This window comes from Podarcis cretensis (genome assembly GCF_951804945.1).
Source record: "Podarcis cretensis genome assembly, chromosome: 12".
NCBI lineage: Eukaryota > Metazoa > Chordata > Lepidosauria > Squamata > Lacertidae > Podarcis > Podarcis cretensis.
The window spans coordinates 26,140,079-26,157,636 of NC_137181.1; the positions used below are offsets into that span (position 1 = coordinate 26,140,079).

Here is a 17,558-nt window from a genome sequence, read left to right on the forward strand (position 1 = left end):
GGGTATTTGCAAGCAGAGTAAAGGGGGGAAGGGCCTGTTGTGCAATGCAACATTATTCCACCTGCCCTTTTGTTTTAGTTGATAGCAGAGTGTTACAAGACATGCACGGCTCCAGCATTGTGACTTTCAACATCAATAAGGGTGACTGCCATGACTGTAACAACTACCGTGGAATCTCCCTGCTGAGTGCCACTGGGAAAGCCTTTGCCTCAGATTACACTCACGCGCTGACAAGATCTGAGTCACAAGGTGGCTTTGGAGTTCAGAGGTAAACCATTTCCTCACTGCACTGGCTGCAGGAGAAATGCTGAGAGCAGAGACGCCTTCATAGACCTGGCGAAGGCATTTGATCTCATCAGCTGTAAAAGACTCTTCACAACTAGATAGGGTGCCCACCTAAGCTCAACAAGATGACAGTGTCCTTCCATGGGAACATGCAGGAGTGAGATACTGGCAGACCAACGCTGTGTTACAAAGATGTTTTCAAACATGACACAAAGGCTGGTAGGTCAACAATGCCCTGTGGGAAACTCTTGCAGACGCAGTGCCTGGAGACAGTCAAGATGTGTATTCATGGCAGGGACCAGAGGAGGAATGACTGCTGGGAGGAGCGCAGAGAGAAGAAATCCTGGGGTGCAGGAGCAGCTGCACAACCGGATGCTCCTGTTGCAGCAAAACATGTCTCTCCTGCATCGGTCTCTACAGCCACTGCAGGTGCTATAACCTTCCAACAGTTCGATTTCACCCCCAAAGGCACACTCCTCCATTGTCTTCTGAGAGAGACAGATGCCAACCAAAATGCCAACTGCCCAGGGTATTGGCCTGCTAGCCCCTCTCTAGTTTGTAAAGGTAAAGGGACCCCTGACCATTAGGTCCAGTTGCGGACGACTCTGGGGTTGTGGCACTCATCTCGCTTTACTGGCTGAGGGAGCTGGTGTACAGCTTCCGGGTCATGTGGCCAGCATGACTAAGCCGCTTCTGACGAACCAGAACAGCGCATGGAAATGCCATTTACCTTCCCGCCAGAACGGTACCTATTTATCTACTTGCACTTTGCTTTCGAACTTCTAGGTTGGCAGTTCTTAGGTAGCCACAATTGAGGTGGTGTAACATATATGTTAAGAGGCTGAGCTACAAATTTGGCCTTAAGCAAGGTGATGTCCCTCCCAATTGCCCGCCTCTGCTATAGGAGATAATGCTAACTTAGCTTGCAGGCTTGTTGCCAGCATGGCAATATGCAAGACACTTGGAATACTTCAAAGTGCTACTATACAAATAACTATTGTCGACCCGCCCAGTTAGGCTAGAACTGTTGCAGAGCAGACCCAGGTATGCTATAAAGTGAAACCCTGATGACTAGCAACCCATGCCTTTAATGCACCCAATATAAATACAAACATTTACCTTTTCACTTTCAGTATCAAGTGCAGAGGTTGCTTCATCCAGTAACAGAATTCTTGGCTGGCGGATGAGAGCACGAGCAATAGCAATGCGTTGCTTTTGACCCCCAGAGAGCTGAGTCCCTTTGTCACCTACAGGAGTGTTGTATTTCTATGTGCAAAAAATATAAATCCAATAAAGACAGGTTTATATTAGCAAAATACTTCTATCTACCTCGGTCCCATTAGATATACCAGCAACATAATAGGACTTTAGTTTTATTTTTTTCCCCTAGTTCTCCAATCAACATTTCCGAAGTGTGAGTGTGTATACATGCAGCAGGCTCGTCTTATTTTCTTATGCACTTACATCTGGTAAGCTATCAATGAAGGCATGGATGTTGGCTGCTTTGGCTACTTCAACGATCTCATCAAAGGACACCTTTCTGCTGTTATCTCCATACGCAATGTTCTCTGCAATAGTGCAGTCAAACAGGACTGGTTCTTGGGAGACAATTCCAATCTGGGATCGCAGCCACTGGACATTTAACTGTGTTGCACCGTTGCCATCCAGTAGCTGGAAAAAGAAGACTTGGTCAGTTTTATGAAGCAGGGTACTGTTAATGAACATTTCTGTTATGCATAGTGCACAGTTAACAAGTTGTTTAAAAGTATTGTCTGACGTTTCAAACGCTATTCCAATTCATTTTGATAACGTATGAAAACTTGAGAGCTTAGGTAAGACTTAGGCTACAGTCCTAACCATGTCTGCTCATTCAGGTAAGCAGGATTATACAACCTTTGAACCAGGAAAGCATGGTTTAAATATCATATCATGGAATACACCAGGTGGCACTAGGTCAGTGATTAGGAAACCTTTAGCTCTTCAGATACTGTTAAACTGCAGCCTGCATCATCCCTGACCATTGACCATGTTGCCTGAGCCTGATGGGAGTTGTCCTACAGTCTCGGGGGTGGGGAACACAGGTTACAACCCCACCTAAAGCAAATCATTCTCTCTGGGTCAAACGGCAAGTGGCATGAGAGTTCCAAGCAGGGTTGAAACTGCAGTACCGGCTGCAGCCTGGAGGAGGAGCAGAGAGACTGAGGAGCCATAGCAGAGTAGAGGTGACTGCCTAACTCTCAGATTCAAAGAGAGCTGCCTGCAGTGCCTGCTTTTTATAACAGAAAAAATATGTCAATCCAAAAACAAAAATAGGCAGAACATCTGTCTAAAAAATGCTGGCGGTATGCCCCGTGGAGGACCTTAAGGTCCACAAATGACAACATTTTGGAGGTCCCAAGTTGCAAGGTGGTTAGATTGGGTTCAACTAGGGCCAGGGCCTTTTCAGTACTGGCCCCAACTTGGTGGAATGCTCTGTCACAAGAGACTAGGGCCCTGAGGGACTTGACATCTTTCCGCAAGGCCTGCAAGACAGAGCTGTTCCGCCTGGCCTTTGGTTTGGACTCAGTCTGACCCTTATGTTTCCCTCCCCTTATGCTTTTGATCTATGGGCTACTTTTAAAATGAGGCTGCATTTTAACCTGTATTTTAAATTGGTTTCCCCCTCCATTATGTTTTTACTGTAACTTTACTGGTGTTAGCTGCCTGAACCCGGCTCTGGCCAGGGAGGGTGGGGTATAAATAATAATTATTATTATTATTACTACTACTATACATTTAGAGCACCCTGCAGTGTGTTAATGCATTAGAAATATTTCACAGATAGGTCACATACACACCATACATTTTAAAACACTCATATCACTTTAACAGTCATAGCTTCCTCAAACAATCCTGGGAACCGTAGTTTACTCCCTCACCAAGTTACAATTGCCAGCACTCTTCACAAACTACAGTTCTCATGTACTTCCAATGTATGGTTTGTATGCAGCCTCAAACTTTGCTCCATTTTGCAAGTGAAAAGGTGCATCCCTGGTTTGAAATGGATGAGAACGAGTGTTACATAATATATTCTGCGTTCAAAGTGTGTGGAAAACTCAGCCGAGTAATTTACCACTTCTCCACTGAGGGGATCGTAGAATCTTTCGAGCAACTGGACCAGAGTGCTCTTTCCACAGCCGCTGCTTCCTACGAGAGCCAAGGTCTGCCCCTTCTCTACTGCCACACTCAGTCCTTGGAGTACCGAAACATCAGGCCGGGTAGGATAGTTGAAGGCTACTTGCTTAAATGCGACATTGCCGCTAAAGTCGTCCTACAACGATAATAAACAAGACCTGCCTGTTACAGGAAAAAATGGCCAAGCAATTCCATGTTAGCACCTAGTGGACTGGAAATGCCATTAATAGTTGGATGAAGGGGTGGAACTGAGGTGGACACAGAGGAATTTGCAACATCCCCTTGATGTTGTGAGAAAGTACAGCTCCATCTCTGCATCTCGCACGGTTTCAAAAATTGGAAATCAGTGTTTTATAGGAGTAGTTGGGATTGAGGGCTGACTCCCTGCATGAAGATGGGTGGCCGAAGGACAAGTACGGTATGGGAACTGCTTTTAAACTAAATGATGTAAGTTTATTGTTCTTGCTAAATGACAAACCCATAGTACCAATAAAACAATACGGCTCATACATCTTTAACATCCAAGACGTAAAAGAGAAGTTACCAGAGAACCAACTAACTCAAATCCAGCTTAATTTCAAATTACACCTCTGAATGATCTTACTCATGTTTCCTGATTTATTTATTTTTAAATTTTTGGCAGCCAGTGCATAAAGGGCTGCACTCTGTGTGTGTGTGTTACAAAGCTATTATTGTCACTCAAAAGAAATTGGACCATTTCTGCCTGGGTGTATTTGCTTGCTTGTGTGAACAGATGTTTCAGAAAGTGATCTCTTGGGTCTCTATATAAGGTGCAAGCTAACAGATAGTGAGTGACGTCTTCCCCCTGCAGTTGACTACAAATACAAAGTCTGTATATGGCATTTTATTGTAGCAGCCATCCAAGACTACAGTGGGCATTGCTTGGAGTATGGTATAGACTCACAAGCTTGTGGACAAGGGCAACTTAGACACAGTTGATTCATGCATCAGTAACCTCATGATTAGACTACTGTAATGCACTGGGTTGGTCCATAATGTGGTGGCTTAGGTTGTTGAGCAGAGCACCTGGAGGTACATCTATTGCACCTGTGCTGTGGGAACTACGCTAGCTGTCAATCAGCTACCGGGCCATGTCCAAGGTATTGTTCTTACCACATAAAGTTCTGAATCAATTTAGACCAGGCTACCTGAAAGATGGCCTGTACTAGCAGAGATCAGGAAGATCACCTAGATCATCTGGGGAAATGGTACCACACCCTACAAAATATAATTGGGCGATGACCCAAGAACAGGCGTTTTTTGCTATTACCCCCGTACTGCAAAATGCCCCTCCCTCTGCCATGCACGAAGCATCAACCATCATTGGTTTCAGGCATCTCATAAAGACTTAATTTTTTGCCCAGGCTTTCCTTGATTCTTAAGAATGGACCCTGATTTATGTGAATGAATTTCCTGAATTTGTCACATTTACTTTTATATGGTTTTATATTGTTGTTTCATTAGCATCAGGTTGTATTTTCATTTTAATGGATACTGTTGCTATATCATACATAGTGTACCCCACTCAGAGATTTTTGAAATGTGTGGTTTAGAAGTGCTTTTAAATCAATCCATCAATAAAATACAGTAACTGACTCAGCACTGAAGGCCCCTATGTCTCCAGTTTGCCCATTAAAAACTGCATCTAAGCTTGGACCATGAACAAAGCCTATATATAATTTAAACAGAGAAGGATGGTGGAAATGTGTTAAGACTACGTCAATAGGAAGAAAATGGCACAAATTCTAATTCTCTGGATCCATCAATGAATTGCTCATAAGCTTCAAACCCAGAAGGCAGCAAACTCAAGTGCTGAAACTTTTTCTGTGTTTTCTTGGAAGGTAATACAAAAATGCCCAGGGATCAACTTACAGGCTTGTGTCCTTCAACACTGTAATTGTCTATTAAGGGTACAGTCTCAAACAGCTGGAACATGTGAGCTGCAGATATCTTCGCTTTGGCATAGTCTGGTGTAAATGAAGCTGTCTGTCCTAGCGCCATGGCACCAAAGACAATGCATGAGAATACCCTAGAAGTGCAAACAATTTATTTTTTAAAATAATAATAATAATAATAATAATAATAATAGTTTTAAATTTTTACCCTGCTTCCATTTTTGTAATGAATTTATTTTGATCTCTCTGATGAAGGCTACATGCAACAAGGGGAACAAGACTTTTCCCCTTTACCAATGCACTTGTCCTAGGTTCAAATATCGGCACTTCCCATTAGAAGACGTAGATAGCAGGCGATGTGAAAGTCCTCTGCCTAAGACTCCCCCAGGGAGTCTTTGCAAGTCAAAATAGACAATTTTACACTAGATTAGGTGCCTAACCCATGACCCTCTAGATGATGCGAGACTGTTGGCCATGATGGCTGGGGCTGATGGGAGTTGGAGTCCAACAATCTAGAGGTCCACAGATTGGCCACCCCTGGCCTAACGGGCCAGTAATCTGACATACATATGTAAAACCCAGCATGTGGACCTCCAAAGAAAGCATTAATTCCCATATTGGCTTTGGGGTACAGAGTATGCATTTCAGGTCCAGGGCCATTGGATTTTAAGTGCATAGAGCCCACATGTGAACACCCAACAGGCCAGTTTTGTCTGGGGTAAAGGAGCAGCAGGGAGGCTTGAGTTCTCCTCCATCAATTATACAGCTTTGATTTAGGAAATAGATCCAGCCTGATCCAGCCCATATATCAGCTGAGAAAGCAACCACAAGCCCTGGTAAAATGCAGGAAAATCCACACCTATATTACTGCTGATTTCATGATAGTTTGTTTCTTTTAAACCCCAATAAAAAAAAGAAAAGCAGCAGAGATCTTACAAGAAAACGTTCTTAGCATCCATGTATCCCCCTTCCACAAGGAAGGCACCAAATTGAAAACAAGCGGCGTAGGTGAAGTACATTATGCCTTGGGAAACGCCGTAAGTTAGTCCGTGGATATGCGCTTTCTTTAAGGAATTCCTGTAACGAGATGAAGGGTGTTTTGCTTATTTGTGTGTTGATTCACACATTACGGCCGTTTCAATATAAAACATGGGAAGCTCTGAGATGCAACAGCCCTATAATATGAAGAAGAAGAGAAGAGTTTGGATTTGATATCCCGCTTTATCACTACTTGAAGGAGTCTCAAAGCGGCTAACAATATCCTTTCCCTTCCTCCTCCACAACAAACACTCTGTGAGGTGAGCGGGGCTGAGAGACTTCAGAGAAGTGTGACTAGCCCAAGGTCACCCAGCAGCTGTATGTGGAGGAGCGGGGAAGCGAACCTGGTTCCACTGCTCTTAACCACTACACCACGCTGGCTCTCTTATGCAAGAGCCATAAGGCCAGCTAGATGATATCCCTGCTGCAGTGCAACCACCTACCTGCCACTCACATTTCCCACAGATCACATCATTGGTTGCTGCTGGAAGGGGAGGCAGGAATATGCACAGCACTGGCATGCAAATATAGGTAAGTTGTCCTTGATACTATGGACTTGAAGGGTAGCTATGAGTTCAATATAACTTGTAAATCTTGCCCAGGACTCTGAAATTTAGCTCTGGATGTTTGCCAGTCTCAGAACTAATGACACCAGTGGTGGGGAACCTTTTTCTGGGTTCTGGGCAAATTTCCAGAGACCATATGCCAGTGAAGGTAAAGCAATAAATGTAAACGTTTTCTTCCTATAGTATTATCAGATTCAAGGACACCTTGCAGCCAGGCAAGGCTGCATCAGAGGCAAAACAGGACCAGTGAGAGGTGTGGCTTGCAGAGAGAAGGTGTGGCCTCAGAGTTCCACTCTTAAAAGCCATTCATCCAGAGTAGCAGAGGTTTTCTTTTTTTCATTTGAAGCTTAAAGCTATGCAAGCAGCAGTCAAGAAGTGAATTAGTAGTTCAGTATCTTAAAACAATGATTTGAATAAGATTTTAACAATATTATTTGGTCAAATGGCAGTTCAGATCCTGCGATTGTCTTAATTTTCTTTGTAACATATCCAAAAAGTCTTTGTTCCAAGGCACAACCAGAAGCTCTAAAATGCATCTGCCTTAGGAAGACCGTATCTCCAAAAACCGTACAAGACCTGAATAGGTTCTATACAATTTGACAAGATTGCTCATAACTCTGAGAGCAGTTTCAGCAACCCTTCTCTCGCACCAAATGGGCAGCTATATTTCTCAAGGGTAGCACCTGAGAGGCAAAGGCAAGACTGCTTGGCCACCACTTGAACAAGCCACAAGAAGGAACTCAGGACAAAACATTTGGGATTGGATCCAGGCTGAGTCATACTTAGAGAAGAGTGAATGAGCTCAGTGGGTCTACTCTTAAGGCATGACTAAGACTGCAACCCTAACCCATTTTGCTTGGAAGTAAGCCCCACCATATTCAACAGGACTAACTTCCAAGAAGGCATGGTTAGGACTGCAGTGTAAGTCTGGCTCAAACTTGAGAAGTAATTGTCCTGAGAATTAAGAAGTTGGATCCAGACCTAACAGCAAAATCCTAAGCATGTCATTTCAAGAGCTGATCAAAACATTTGCTGGCTGTTACCTGTATGGTCCTTGCAGACTGTCTCCATACTTTTGTTCAAATTTTATTTCCTGAGTAAGGGAAACAACCGTTCGGATATTCCCTATTGCTTCTGTTGCAATCTGTAAGAGAGAGAAACACACTGGCTAGTGGGAAAGCAACAAGTTTCCCCAAGTATGACTTTCTTGAGGAAAGAGCTATAAAGAGCAAAACACCAGCACACTCTTACAGTGTGGCTCTCCACTGATTCTAAAGTGCTCCAGGCTGATCTTCAAGGAGCAGTTACAGGCACCAGTGCATAATTGTTTCCAAGAACCGGTCACAGCCCAGCAAGTCTACTATAGCGGGATTTCTTCTCTTTGCTCAAAATGGCACTCTGATCCCACATTAAAGCACCTGCAAAAGGGAGGGGATATCGAAAATGCAGGATCCTCTCACTTTCTCTCTGCCTCTTCTTTGGTTTTCAGTCTCATGAAGGTGAGGCACCATCCTCTTGTTTCTCAGTACCCCTGTTTTGGTTCTAATTCTGGTGGCACTCAACCAGCTGTGTTTGCTGTCAGAGGGAATGGTTTAGCAGAGACTTACCTTCCCTGCACCTTCAAGTTCCTTCTTATCTTTCCTGGCATGTCCAGCCAACATTCTCATTTCAATGAGTCCTCCAATGGCAACAAGTGGCACAACAGCCAAGATGACGAGGGTCAGCTGCCAGCCATACACCAATGATATAATTATTCCTGTCCCGAGGTTAGCAATGTTTTGGGCAAGCATACCTAGCCTGGCCCCTGTAGCCTGAATGAAGGAGGGGGAAACAAAATGTATTAATTTTTTTTTGGGGGGGGGGGTGTTCCTGATGGCTGAACATCTCTCTGTGGGCTTTGGAGTACAATGCCTCCCAGAGTTTGTGAACATGCCATTCCTCAGCTAGTAGGACAAGGCAGAACAGTACAACAGGTTTTTTTCCATTTGTATTTGAGAAGAATGGAACAGAGGGAGAATGTAGGGCAAATTGCTGCACACTTACTGAAGACGAAGTATCTTTGGGTACAGAAAGTCGTTCTGGCAATCTGATGCAAGGTTAGCATATTTGCTGCCCACTGCAGTAGTGCCCGTTAATCTCCAAAATAGTCTGTTTGTATATTTGTAACAAAACCTTGAGCCACACACTGTATCTTAGACTAACCTACCTCACAGGGCTTTTGGGAGGATAAAATGGTGGGTGGGAGTGTGGGAAACCATGTATGCTGCCCTGAGCTTCTTAGAGAAAGGATATAAATGGAGTAAATAAGTTAAGTAAATATTACAGAAACCCCATAGTATCTCTCATCCAAAGGCTTCATCATACCCCTCAGTGCTGCCTCTGAAACTATGCATTGCTCTGTGAAGGGCTAAGGAAGCATGTGGCAAAAAAAATTATTTCAGAAACCTTGACCTAGAAGCAAGAGGTGAGTGGAGAAACTTGGTAGAAGCTGGTTTCTCTAAATCAGCAATGGAAAACCTAAGAACCTCCATATGTTGTTAAATTACACCTCCCATCATATTTGATCACTAGTCATGCTGGCTGGAGCCAATGGAGGTTGAAGCAAGAAGAGGAATACTCCGACGAGAGTGAGATTCAGGCTACTTCCTTGTTGGGGGTGGGGGAAGAGAATTGCAAGTCACTTATTCATCACCCTTCCTTATTCATCTGGAGAACACAGTCCTGCTATCCTTCTCTAACTCAGAGAATGTCTCCCTGCAATACTATTATATCCTCAGTCACAGAGAGTTTTCTGTAGCTGCCTTAGGAAAAGAAAGCTTCCGCCAGAAGGGCCACTTTGGAGCTGTTCAGAGTATGTTCTCGTAACGTTCCCCTGCTTCCCTCAAGAGCTTTGCTAGAACTGGACAGCCCACCCAACTCTAAGTCAAGTTCAACATCTCAGAAGTGATGCCTATGTCCAGGGTTTTTTGCAAAACTACTTCTCAGTTATTGATAAACTTTCCAACTGCGCAAAACCCCAACAAAGTTACCTTTGAGCGCAGCCTGTTTAAGCCTCTCGCTTTAGTCATCTCTCGTTGGGAGTGTCTTTGAAATACACAACTGGAAATGACTAAAATATGGTTTAGTGCCACGTACAAACTTAGTTAGCATGTGGAACTCAGGTGTGAGAGTTGCACTGGATAGCCTACAACACAACTACGTAGAATCATCAAGAGAATGAGAATTGTGGGGAGGGTACAGATGAGTATTACTTACACCTTTTACTTCAGATGCATCAAGAGCAAGTCTTGTAGTCAATGCTCCAGTATTGTTTTTAGGGTCATCAAACCAAGCAATGTCCTAGAAATATACAATATATTTTAAGGTACCAACACAATCCTGGCTACAATAGCATTGCAAATTCAGTTTTTGCTGTTCGGATTCTGGAGGGCAAGATATTTTAAAATATATTTAATTAGGGTCATTATTCATTTGTAGAGTTGTAGTCTTGCACCTAGTAACTAATTGCTAAAACCCAGCGAAGTCAACAGATTTCTCCCCCCCCCCCCACACATCTAAATAGACAGATTGGGTTAATCACGCTCTTGTGGTTTCTGAGCTCAGAGGTTTCCAAACATGTTGGCTGAGAGTAATACAACTAATTAAGGGTTTGTATGAGTAATTTTTTTCTTTGAACATCTCCATGCCATATAGACTTCTTAGTTTTGACACTTTCAAATGCAATTACCACTGAAGAAAGTCGCTGTTAAAGGAACACAACTCCCAGATGAAAGGAACTACTTGGGTGATTTTCTTGGATGTGGGCTGTAGATCAGGTGTGGGGAACCTTTTGCCCTCCAGATGTTGCTGAACTACAACTCCCATTATCCCTGGCCATGTTACTAGGGCTGATGGGAACTGCAGCTCAGTGACACCCGAAGGGCCAAACTTGCCATGGATTGGCAAATTTCCCAAACTTGCCATGGATTATTGGATTATTGCAATTTTGGAAGGGGTGATGGCACAGTTCAATATTGCAACCCGTTTATTGGGCTAGCGCAGGATAAAAACTAGCTCAATAAAGCAAACAAATCTCTCCCTTAGAATACCTGTCTAAGCATTGCTTGGAATCCCATGTAACGAAGCTTCAATGTAAGGATCTCTCCAGCTCTGCCAAAGGTGAAACCCTGAAAGAGAAGGTTTCCTCCATAATTGGATGCTGCCGGCTTTGATACTCTTTTTTGTATCTTTATTTTATACCTTATTGTGATTTAATAATACAATAACAACAACCTTTGTACCCCGCCTATCTGACTGGGTTGCCCCAGCCACTCTGGGCAGCTTACAGCATATATAAAAACACAATTTTAAAAATTTGGTTGTGTCCTTTTGGATGTTTTATTGTTTATGACTACTTTTGTTATGTTTGCAATTATGTATTTTTTCATGTTGTAAGCCACCTGGAGCATGGTTTTAACAATGGAAAGGTGGCATACAAATAACATTATGTATGTATGTAAGCAAACCAGAGTACAAGCAACTTAGCTACTTTGCATTCCGTATGAGAACTGTTACGTACTGAAGTTCTCACTCTGGGCCAGCAGGGGGATACTGTAGATAGTTATGCAAATGAAGGATTGAAAGTGACGTTCAGTGATTGGATAGTTTGTATGCAAATGAAGGATTGAAAGTGACGTTCAGTGATTGGATAGTTTTAGAAAGCTGCAACAGTTACAATTGTTCTGGAGCTCTATATAAGCAGGCTGACTGAGCTCTTCACTTCAGTTCTGTTCCAGCTTACAAATAAAGAGCTGCTTTGGAAGAATTGCTGTGTAGTCTGATATGTTCGCCCCCAACTTAACAAGAACAATAAGGCATTGGGAGAAAACACTCATCCTGCCAGAGGGATCAACAGGTTTGTTGTTTAGCTCCTTCCCCACTTCAGTCTCTACTCCTGTGATCTTGATCTGAGTTCCTGAAAGGGCTGCAATGGGGCGCTAGGCTGCAAAATTCTCCGAGCATGCCATTCGCTGAAACGACTGGAGCCGTATGGCTCAAGCAGATATTGCTTTCTTATAACAGGAAGGAAATCACAACAATGTATAATATGGGCAGAATAATTCAAAATAAGTTGTACTGGCATGACAGCCAAGCACAATGTTTTCCAAAAGCAAAATATCTATTTTCTTTGAGCCACACAAGATTTGCATCAGTTTATGATAATACTACAAGAATGTTTTTCCAGTACTGAATTTAAGATTCAAGACTCAAACTACTGGCTCTTGCTGGAAATGCCAGAAGTATCCCATGACAAGTGTATGGGCCTTATTCTGTAGTTAGAAGAACTGTTCTGTATTCAGGGTCTAAATAGAATTTACAGGATATATGATGAAGCTCCCAGGCCAATGTGTTAAGATCAAGGCTTCTGACATTAATAACTTGTTTTGTTATCCGATATGTTTATGATATAATCATGGATATTTTGATGGAAAGCTTATGCTGGGCACACCTAAAACATTGTTGCATTCAAATATTTTGCCTTATTTGCAGTTTTGCAATTTCAACAGCAAATCAATATTCTGCACATCTGTCAATTCAAATTTGCTACAGTGATCCTTGTGAATTTGAAAGATGTCTGATATAGTTCTGCACACAAAGGAACTATATAATCCTCTAGAATTAAATACACTATGTTGGTCCATCTTCAAAAATTAATCTAAATTCTTTGGATTAAAAGTAATGTCACTTCTTCAAAACAAAAACAAACAATAGTTCTGTGAGTTTCTGAATACTTTCAGGATCTGGCCAGAAACAGTAAGAACAAAGCAAATGCAACTTACCTGAAGGAAAAATGTTACAAAGGATATAACCCCAAGTGCTAAGAATAGCAATGAATACATATTGCTCTTTTCTCGTACTATGTCTGGTTCATTCAGTGTAAAAATCTATGGAACAGTAATCTCAGTGTTAATTTTCTTTCATTAACTTATCTCTAAATACTTCACCTTGCTTACTTGTACTGAAACTCATTCTCTTAAGTATAAAATGTGCAATATAAAAAGTAAAATCATATATATCTCTAAACAGATGAATTACTGCTTATCAGTTATTAATTAGCTGGTACATATCAATAACCCTAAAAACAATGTTCTGAGTAGATATTGCTCACTTAGATTTTCTTTGCATTGTGCTGCAATGTTTCTCCTGAGGCTATATAATAGTACAAGAGAGACATACATTGAAAAGACATCAATTTTTGCTCCCAGAAGGAGGTTTCCTGTTATTGGCTGCAGCCCAGAGGGCCATTGGAGGAACTGTATATTTATGGCTTCCAAGTCTGCATTTGCCATTGTTATTAGACTCTATAATAGTAGTCATGCGCAAAGACTGGCAAGCCACTTTCAAAACATGGGCAGTTAAGAGCTGGTTCCAATGATGATCAAGAAACTGAGTTCATTTTGAGTGAGAAGGTAGGAGCAATCATCTGCTCAGTAATACAGGAGTACAGTGGACACTCAGGTTGCGAACATGATCCATGCAGGAGGCACGTTCGCAACCTGCAGCGTTTACATCCCTCAGTGGCGCGTCTGTGCATGCGCGGCTTGTGATTCGGCGCTTCTGTGCATGCGCAAAATGCGATTTAGCGCTTCTGTACATGTGCAACCGCCGAAACCCGGAAGTAACTCGTTCCAGTACTTCTGGGTTTCGGCGCATGCGTAACCTGAAAAAACACAACCTGAAGCACCTGTAACCCAAGGTATGACTGTATTATGAAAATCTCCATGGGGACATTGAAGCGCCTAAGAGCAAGCACTACGTATTGCATTCTGTGAAAGTAATCCCCAAATGAAAATGGGAAAATCTGTCGGGTTTGGTTTCTCTCAGTTTTTGATTCCTCCAATCTTAATTTCAGTTTTCCACATTTCCATGTAAATTTGTGGGTGTTGGTTTTTTTTTAAGTCCTCATGAAAAATCATCAGCATTTTAGTGTGAATTTCCCCTAATAAGCCCACATCTGTATACAATTTTGCCTAATAAACTCATTTCAGAGACATGTGCATTTTTAGGCACACCTTCTCCTAGCAAATGCATTTTTGCACACATTACTTGGCTGCAATGTTGCATTCCAAATTTCGGAGATGTGTGAATTTCAAAGGATGGTTGCATCTCAGTCCTTGTGTTGTTTCCAAAACTGCAAATCAGGCAGCTTTCCTTTAAATGTGAACTTAATTGAAATTCACCATCATCCATACTATCAACTAACATTCACCTACATTCTGCTATAGAAGAACTGCCCCCTAATCTTCCCTCTACACAGATCCAAGTTTCTCAATGCAAATTCTCTCTTGAAGGCTCAATTCTGGCCTGAATGTTTTCTACATTTAAATGTAGTTTTGGAATGGATGTCAGAGACAGAACTTACTATATACTCACCCCTATGATTTCAGAGAATATGACTGAAAACGCAGGCTGCAACGCTCCATTGATGATTGCAGAAAATGTTCCCACCAAAAAGTAAGGCCATTCAGACACATTCAACTTCATGATCTTCAGAAATGAAACTGAGGGCAAATTTTCATTCTAGAACACAGGAGAATGTTTTATGCATGGCAAACAAAGGTGATGGACTTTATGGGACTGGCTGAGATGACGGGCAGAATCCGCGACCAGGGGAAGGAGACAGTGGAAGAGGACTGGAGGAAATTTAAAATATATCTTAAAAACTATTGCAAAATTGAGGAATGTTAAGATGTCAGGGGGTAAGAGGTAAAGAATTGCAGCAGTAACTAAAAAACTAAAGGAAACTTTATGAAAGGGAATTAAGATAATTGACTTAAGGGTTGCTAAAGAATCATTAAACAAGGATGCAGGGATGGGGAGGTATGGGGAAGTCAAACGAAAGAAGAGTATGAAATGATGATTCTGAAGTTATATTGGTCTAATTGTTTTGTGTGCCTTGTTTGCTTTTTGTTTTTCTTTTGTTTGTTTCGTTGTGTCTTTACTATCTGTCTGAAAAACGAATAAAAATTAATTTAAAAAAAAAAAGAATGTTTTATGCAGTGCTCTCTGCCCTTTTCTGGCCTCCATTCATAAACTCTCTATACTTGTTGCTTTTCTTTTTACAAGAAATATGGTGTTTATCTAGAAAACGCCCATGGTTCTGTTTGCTCTCTGTAGACCTTTGTCTATTTCAATTATCACATTCTCTCCAGGGTATTGGGCAGAGCTAATTCTTGTCACCTATTCTTAACCTGCACATTAGACTTTCTGTACACAAAACCTGTACCACTGGATTATGACCCTTCCCTTAAATGAAGAGAAATCAACTGGTAGACCCAAAGTGGCTCTAGAAAGACTTTGTGATGGGTCTTCACTAAGGAAAGTCTCGAAAAAGGAGAGAGGAAGATCTTTTAACTGAGAGCAGTTACACATTTCCCATTCTGTTTGCTGCTGCATTTGTTTCTTTCAACAAATTTGTAAAGACACATATCCTTCAACATCCAGGCTCAGACTTTGCGGGTCCCCCCACCAAATGAAGGCTGTCAGGTGTATCCACAACAAGAGCCACTCTTATGGAGGGAAGAAACTACTGGGGATGCATGACTAAGGGGTCATCAGAGCAAGAGCCTGCATGGAGGAACATATAAGAAAAGCAGAAGAAAATAAGTTCAACCAGGAACAGGAAGATGCAGACCTGAAAACAAGTCTTGGCACATGTCTTGGTGTACAAAGGTAACGGTAAAGGTCCATTAGGTCCAGTTGTGGACGACTCTGGGTTTGCGCGCTCATCTCACTCTATACGCCGAGGGAGCTGGTGTTTGTCCACAGACAGCTTCTGGGTCATGTGGCCAGCATGACTAAGCCGCTTCTGGCGAACCAGAGCAGCACACAGAAACGCCGTTTACCTTCCCACCGGAGTGGTACCTATTTATCTATTTGCACTTGATGTGCTTTTGAACTGCTAGGTGGGCAGGAGCTAGGACCGATTAACGGGAGCTCACCCCGTCGCAGGGATTCGAACCGCCAACCTTCTGATCGGCAAGTCCTAGGCTCTGTGGTTCAGACTTTGGTGTACACACAAAGCACAATTAACACTGTTGCAATTTAAAGCCGAGACACTTACAGGCTGAACAGTTTGGACCTCAAGGTCTTTGTCCTGCTCTTCTGGCCTTTTCAAGCTCTTGCGGGTCGAACGCCGTCGCACTCCATTTGCAAAGAAGTCTTTTAATTCCTCTTTTGACATGCCTTTTCCGTCAATGAGCTCATTTTCATCTGAATGAACCTCAGTTTCAATTGACTGAAATAAGAGAGCAGAAGTTTTGAAAGAGATTTGGATTTCAAAATGCTGGTGTGAAATGCTTATAGAATTACCGTATTTTCCCGTGTATAAGACTAGGTTTTTTTCGTAAAAAATAATATCAAAAATTAGGGGGCATCTTATACATGGAGAGTGCCAAGGGTGGACTGCCGATTGGTTGTTGCCGCAAAAATAGGGGGCATCTTGTACATGGGGGTGTCTTATAAACGGAAAAATACGGCATATACACTGAACTGAGAACAATAAAAACTGAATATATTAAACAACTCTGAGGACCCTTAACAGGCTACAGCTCCCAGAATTCTTTGCAGGGAGCCACAACAGTTGCTAGGACTGTGCATATAGGAAAAGAGGTTGCATTGCAGCATCAGTTCCCAAAGGACTTGGTGGACTTGGGCCACAGGGACGAATAGGAACAGAACTCAGTTCAAGAGGAATTATATGCCAACATGACAAAAGGGGAGGAAAAGAAAAGAAATGAACCAGTACCTGCATATTAACAAGTTTGAAATAAACTCCTTTCTTTGCCATGAGCTCATTATGTGTCCCTTGCTCTGTGATGGAGCCATCTTCAAAAGCAGCTATGAGGTCTGCGTTGCGGACTGTAGATAACCGATGAGCGATTACAATAGTTGTGCGACCTTCCCTTGCCTAAAGAGACGTATTCAGATTCAGTTGACATTGGCCTATGTTCACAAGTCTTTGCATCACATTTTACAGCTTTCATTAACTTGGCAAAGGAACATAAGAAGCTGTTTTACACAGAGACATTAATCCATCAAGGGGCAGCCCAGTCTACACTTACTGGCAGTAGCTCTCTAAGATGATCTGCCATTGAGCTATGGGCCTTGCTCAAAATTGCAAAGGAAAAAGCAGTCAGAATGCAGCAGGCACACCAACTCAATATTTGTTTGAAGGGGGTCCAGCCCCCCACCCCAATATTGAGGGGGTCCGGTGCAACTGCACTGGGCTATGCAGTGTCAGGAGACATGTGTGATATCAAGCAATGCACACATGACATCACACACACACAACACACACCAGCCCCCTCCGCCAATCTTGGAGGGAACCTGGGGCCACTGGTACGTAGATGGACTAGCATCTGGAAGCTTTCTACCCCAGTACCGTCTATCCCAGGGAATGCAGCCTTAGAGCCATGCAGGCATTGTCCTAATTTCATACGAGTAGCAAGTAGGGAAAGCAAAGAAGGGAAAGTATGTTTCAGAGAGGGAAGTGGCAGAAAGATGCTGAGAGATGGGAGGGGAGCCAGCACCACCCACT

General features: G+C 42.6%; 1 protein-coding gene across 1 annotated transcript in view; it reads right to left on the bottom strand.

Annotated features, from left to right (window-relative positions):
* ABCB1 (ATP binding cassette subfamily B member 1) overlaps positions 1 to 17,558 on the bottom strand; it is a 63,898-nt gene that overhangs the window by 2,149 nt on the left and 44,191 nt on the right. Inside the window, exons 15-27 of the mRNA XM_079948270.1 lie at positions 16,767 to 16,928; positions 16,083 to 16,256; positions 14,393 to 14,539; positions 12,799 to 12,903; positions 11,068 to 11,145; positions 10,235 to 10,318; positions 8,587 to 8,790; positions 8,023 to 8,123; positions 6,312 to 6,452; positions 5,353 to 5,509; positions 3,398 to 3,595; positions 1,750 to 1,956; positions 1,405 to 1,551 (exon numbers count right to left, since the gene is read on the bottom strand). Of these exons, the coding sequence (XP_079804396.1) occupies positions 1,405 to 1,551; positions 1,750 to 1,956; positions 3,398 to 3,595; positions 5,353 to 5,509; positions 6,312 to 6,452; positions 8,023 to 8,123; positions 8,587 to 8,790; positions 10,235 to 10,318; positions 11,068 to 11,145; positions 12,799 to 12,903; positions 14,393 to 14,539; positions 16,083 to 16,256; positions 16,767 to 16,928 (1,905 nt within the window). The remainder of the gene's footprint in view (positions 1 to 1,404; positions 1,552 to 1,749; positions 1,957 to 3,397; positions 3,596 to 5,352; positions 5,510 to 6,311; positions 6,453 to 8,022; positions 8,124 to 8,586; positions 8,791 to 10,234; positions 10,319 to 11,067; positions 11,146 to 12,798; positions 12,904 to 14,392; positions 14,540 to 16,082; positions 16,257 to 16,766; positions 16,929 to 17,558) is intronic.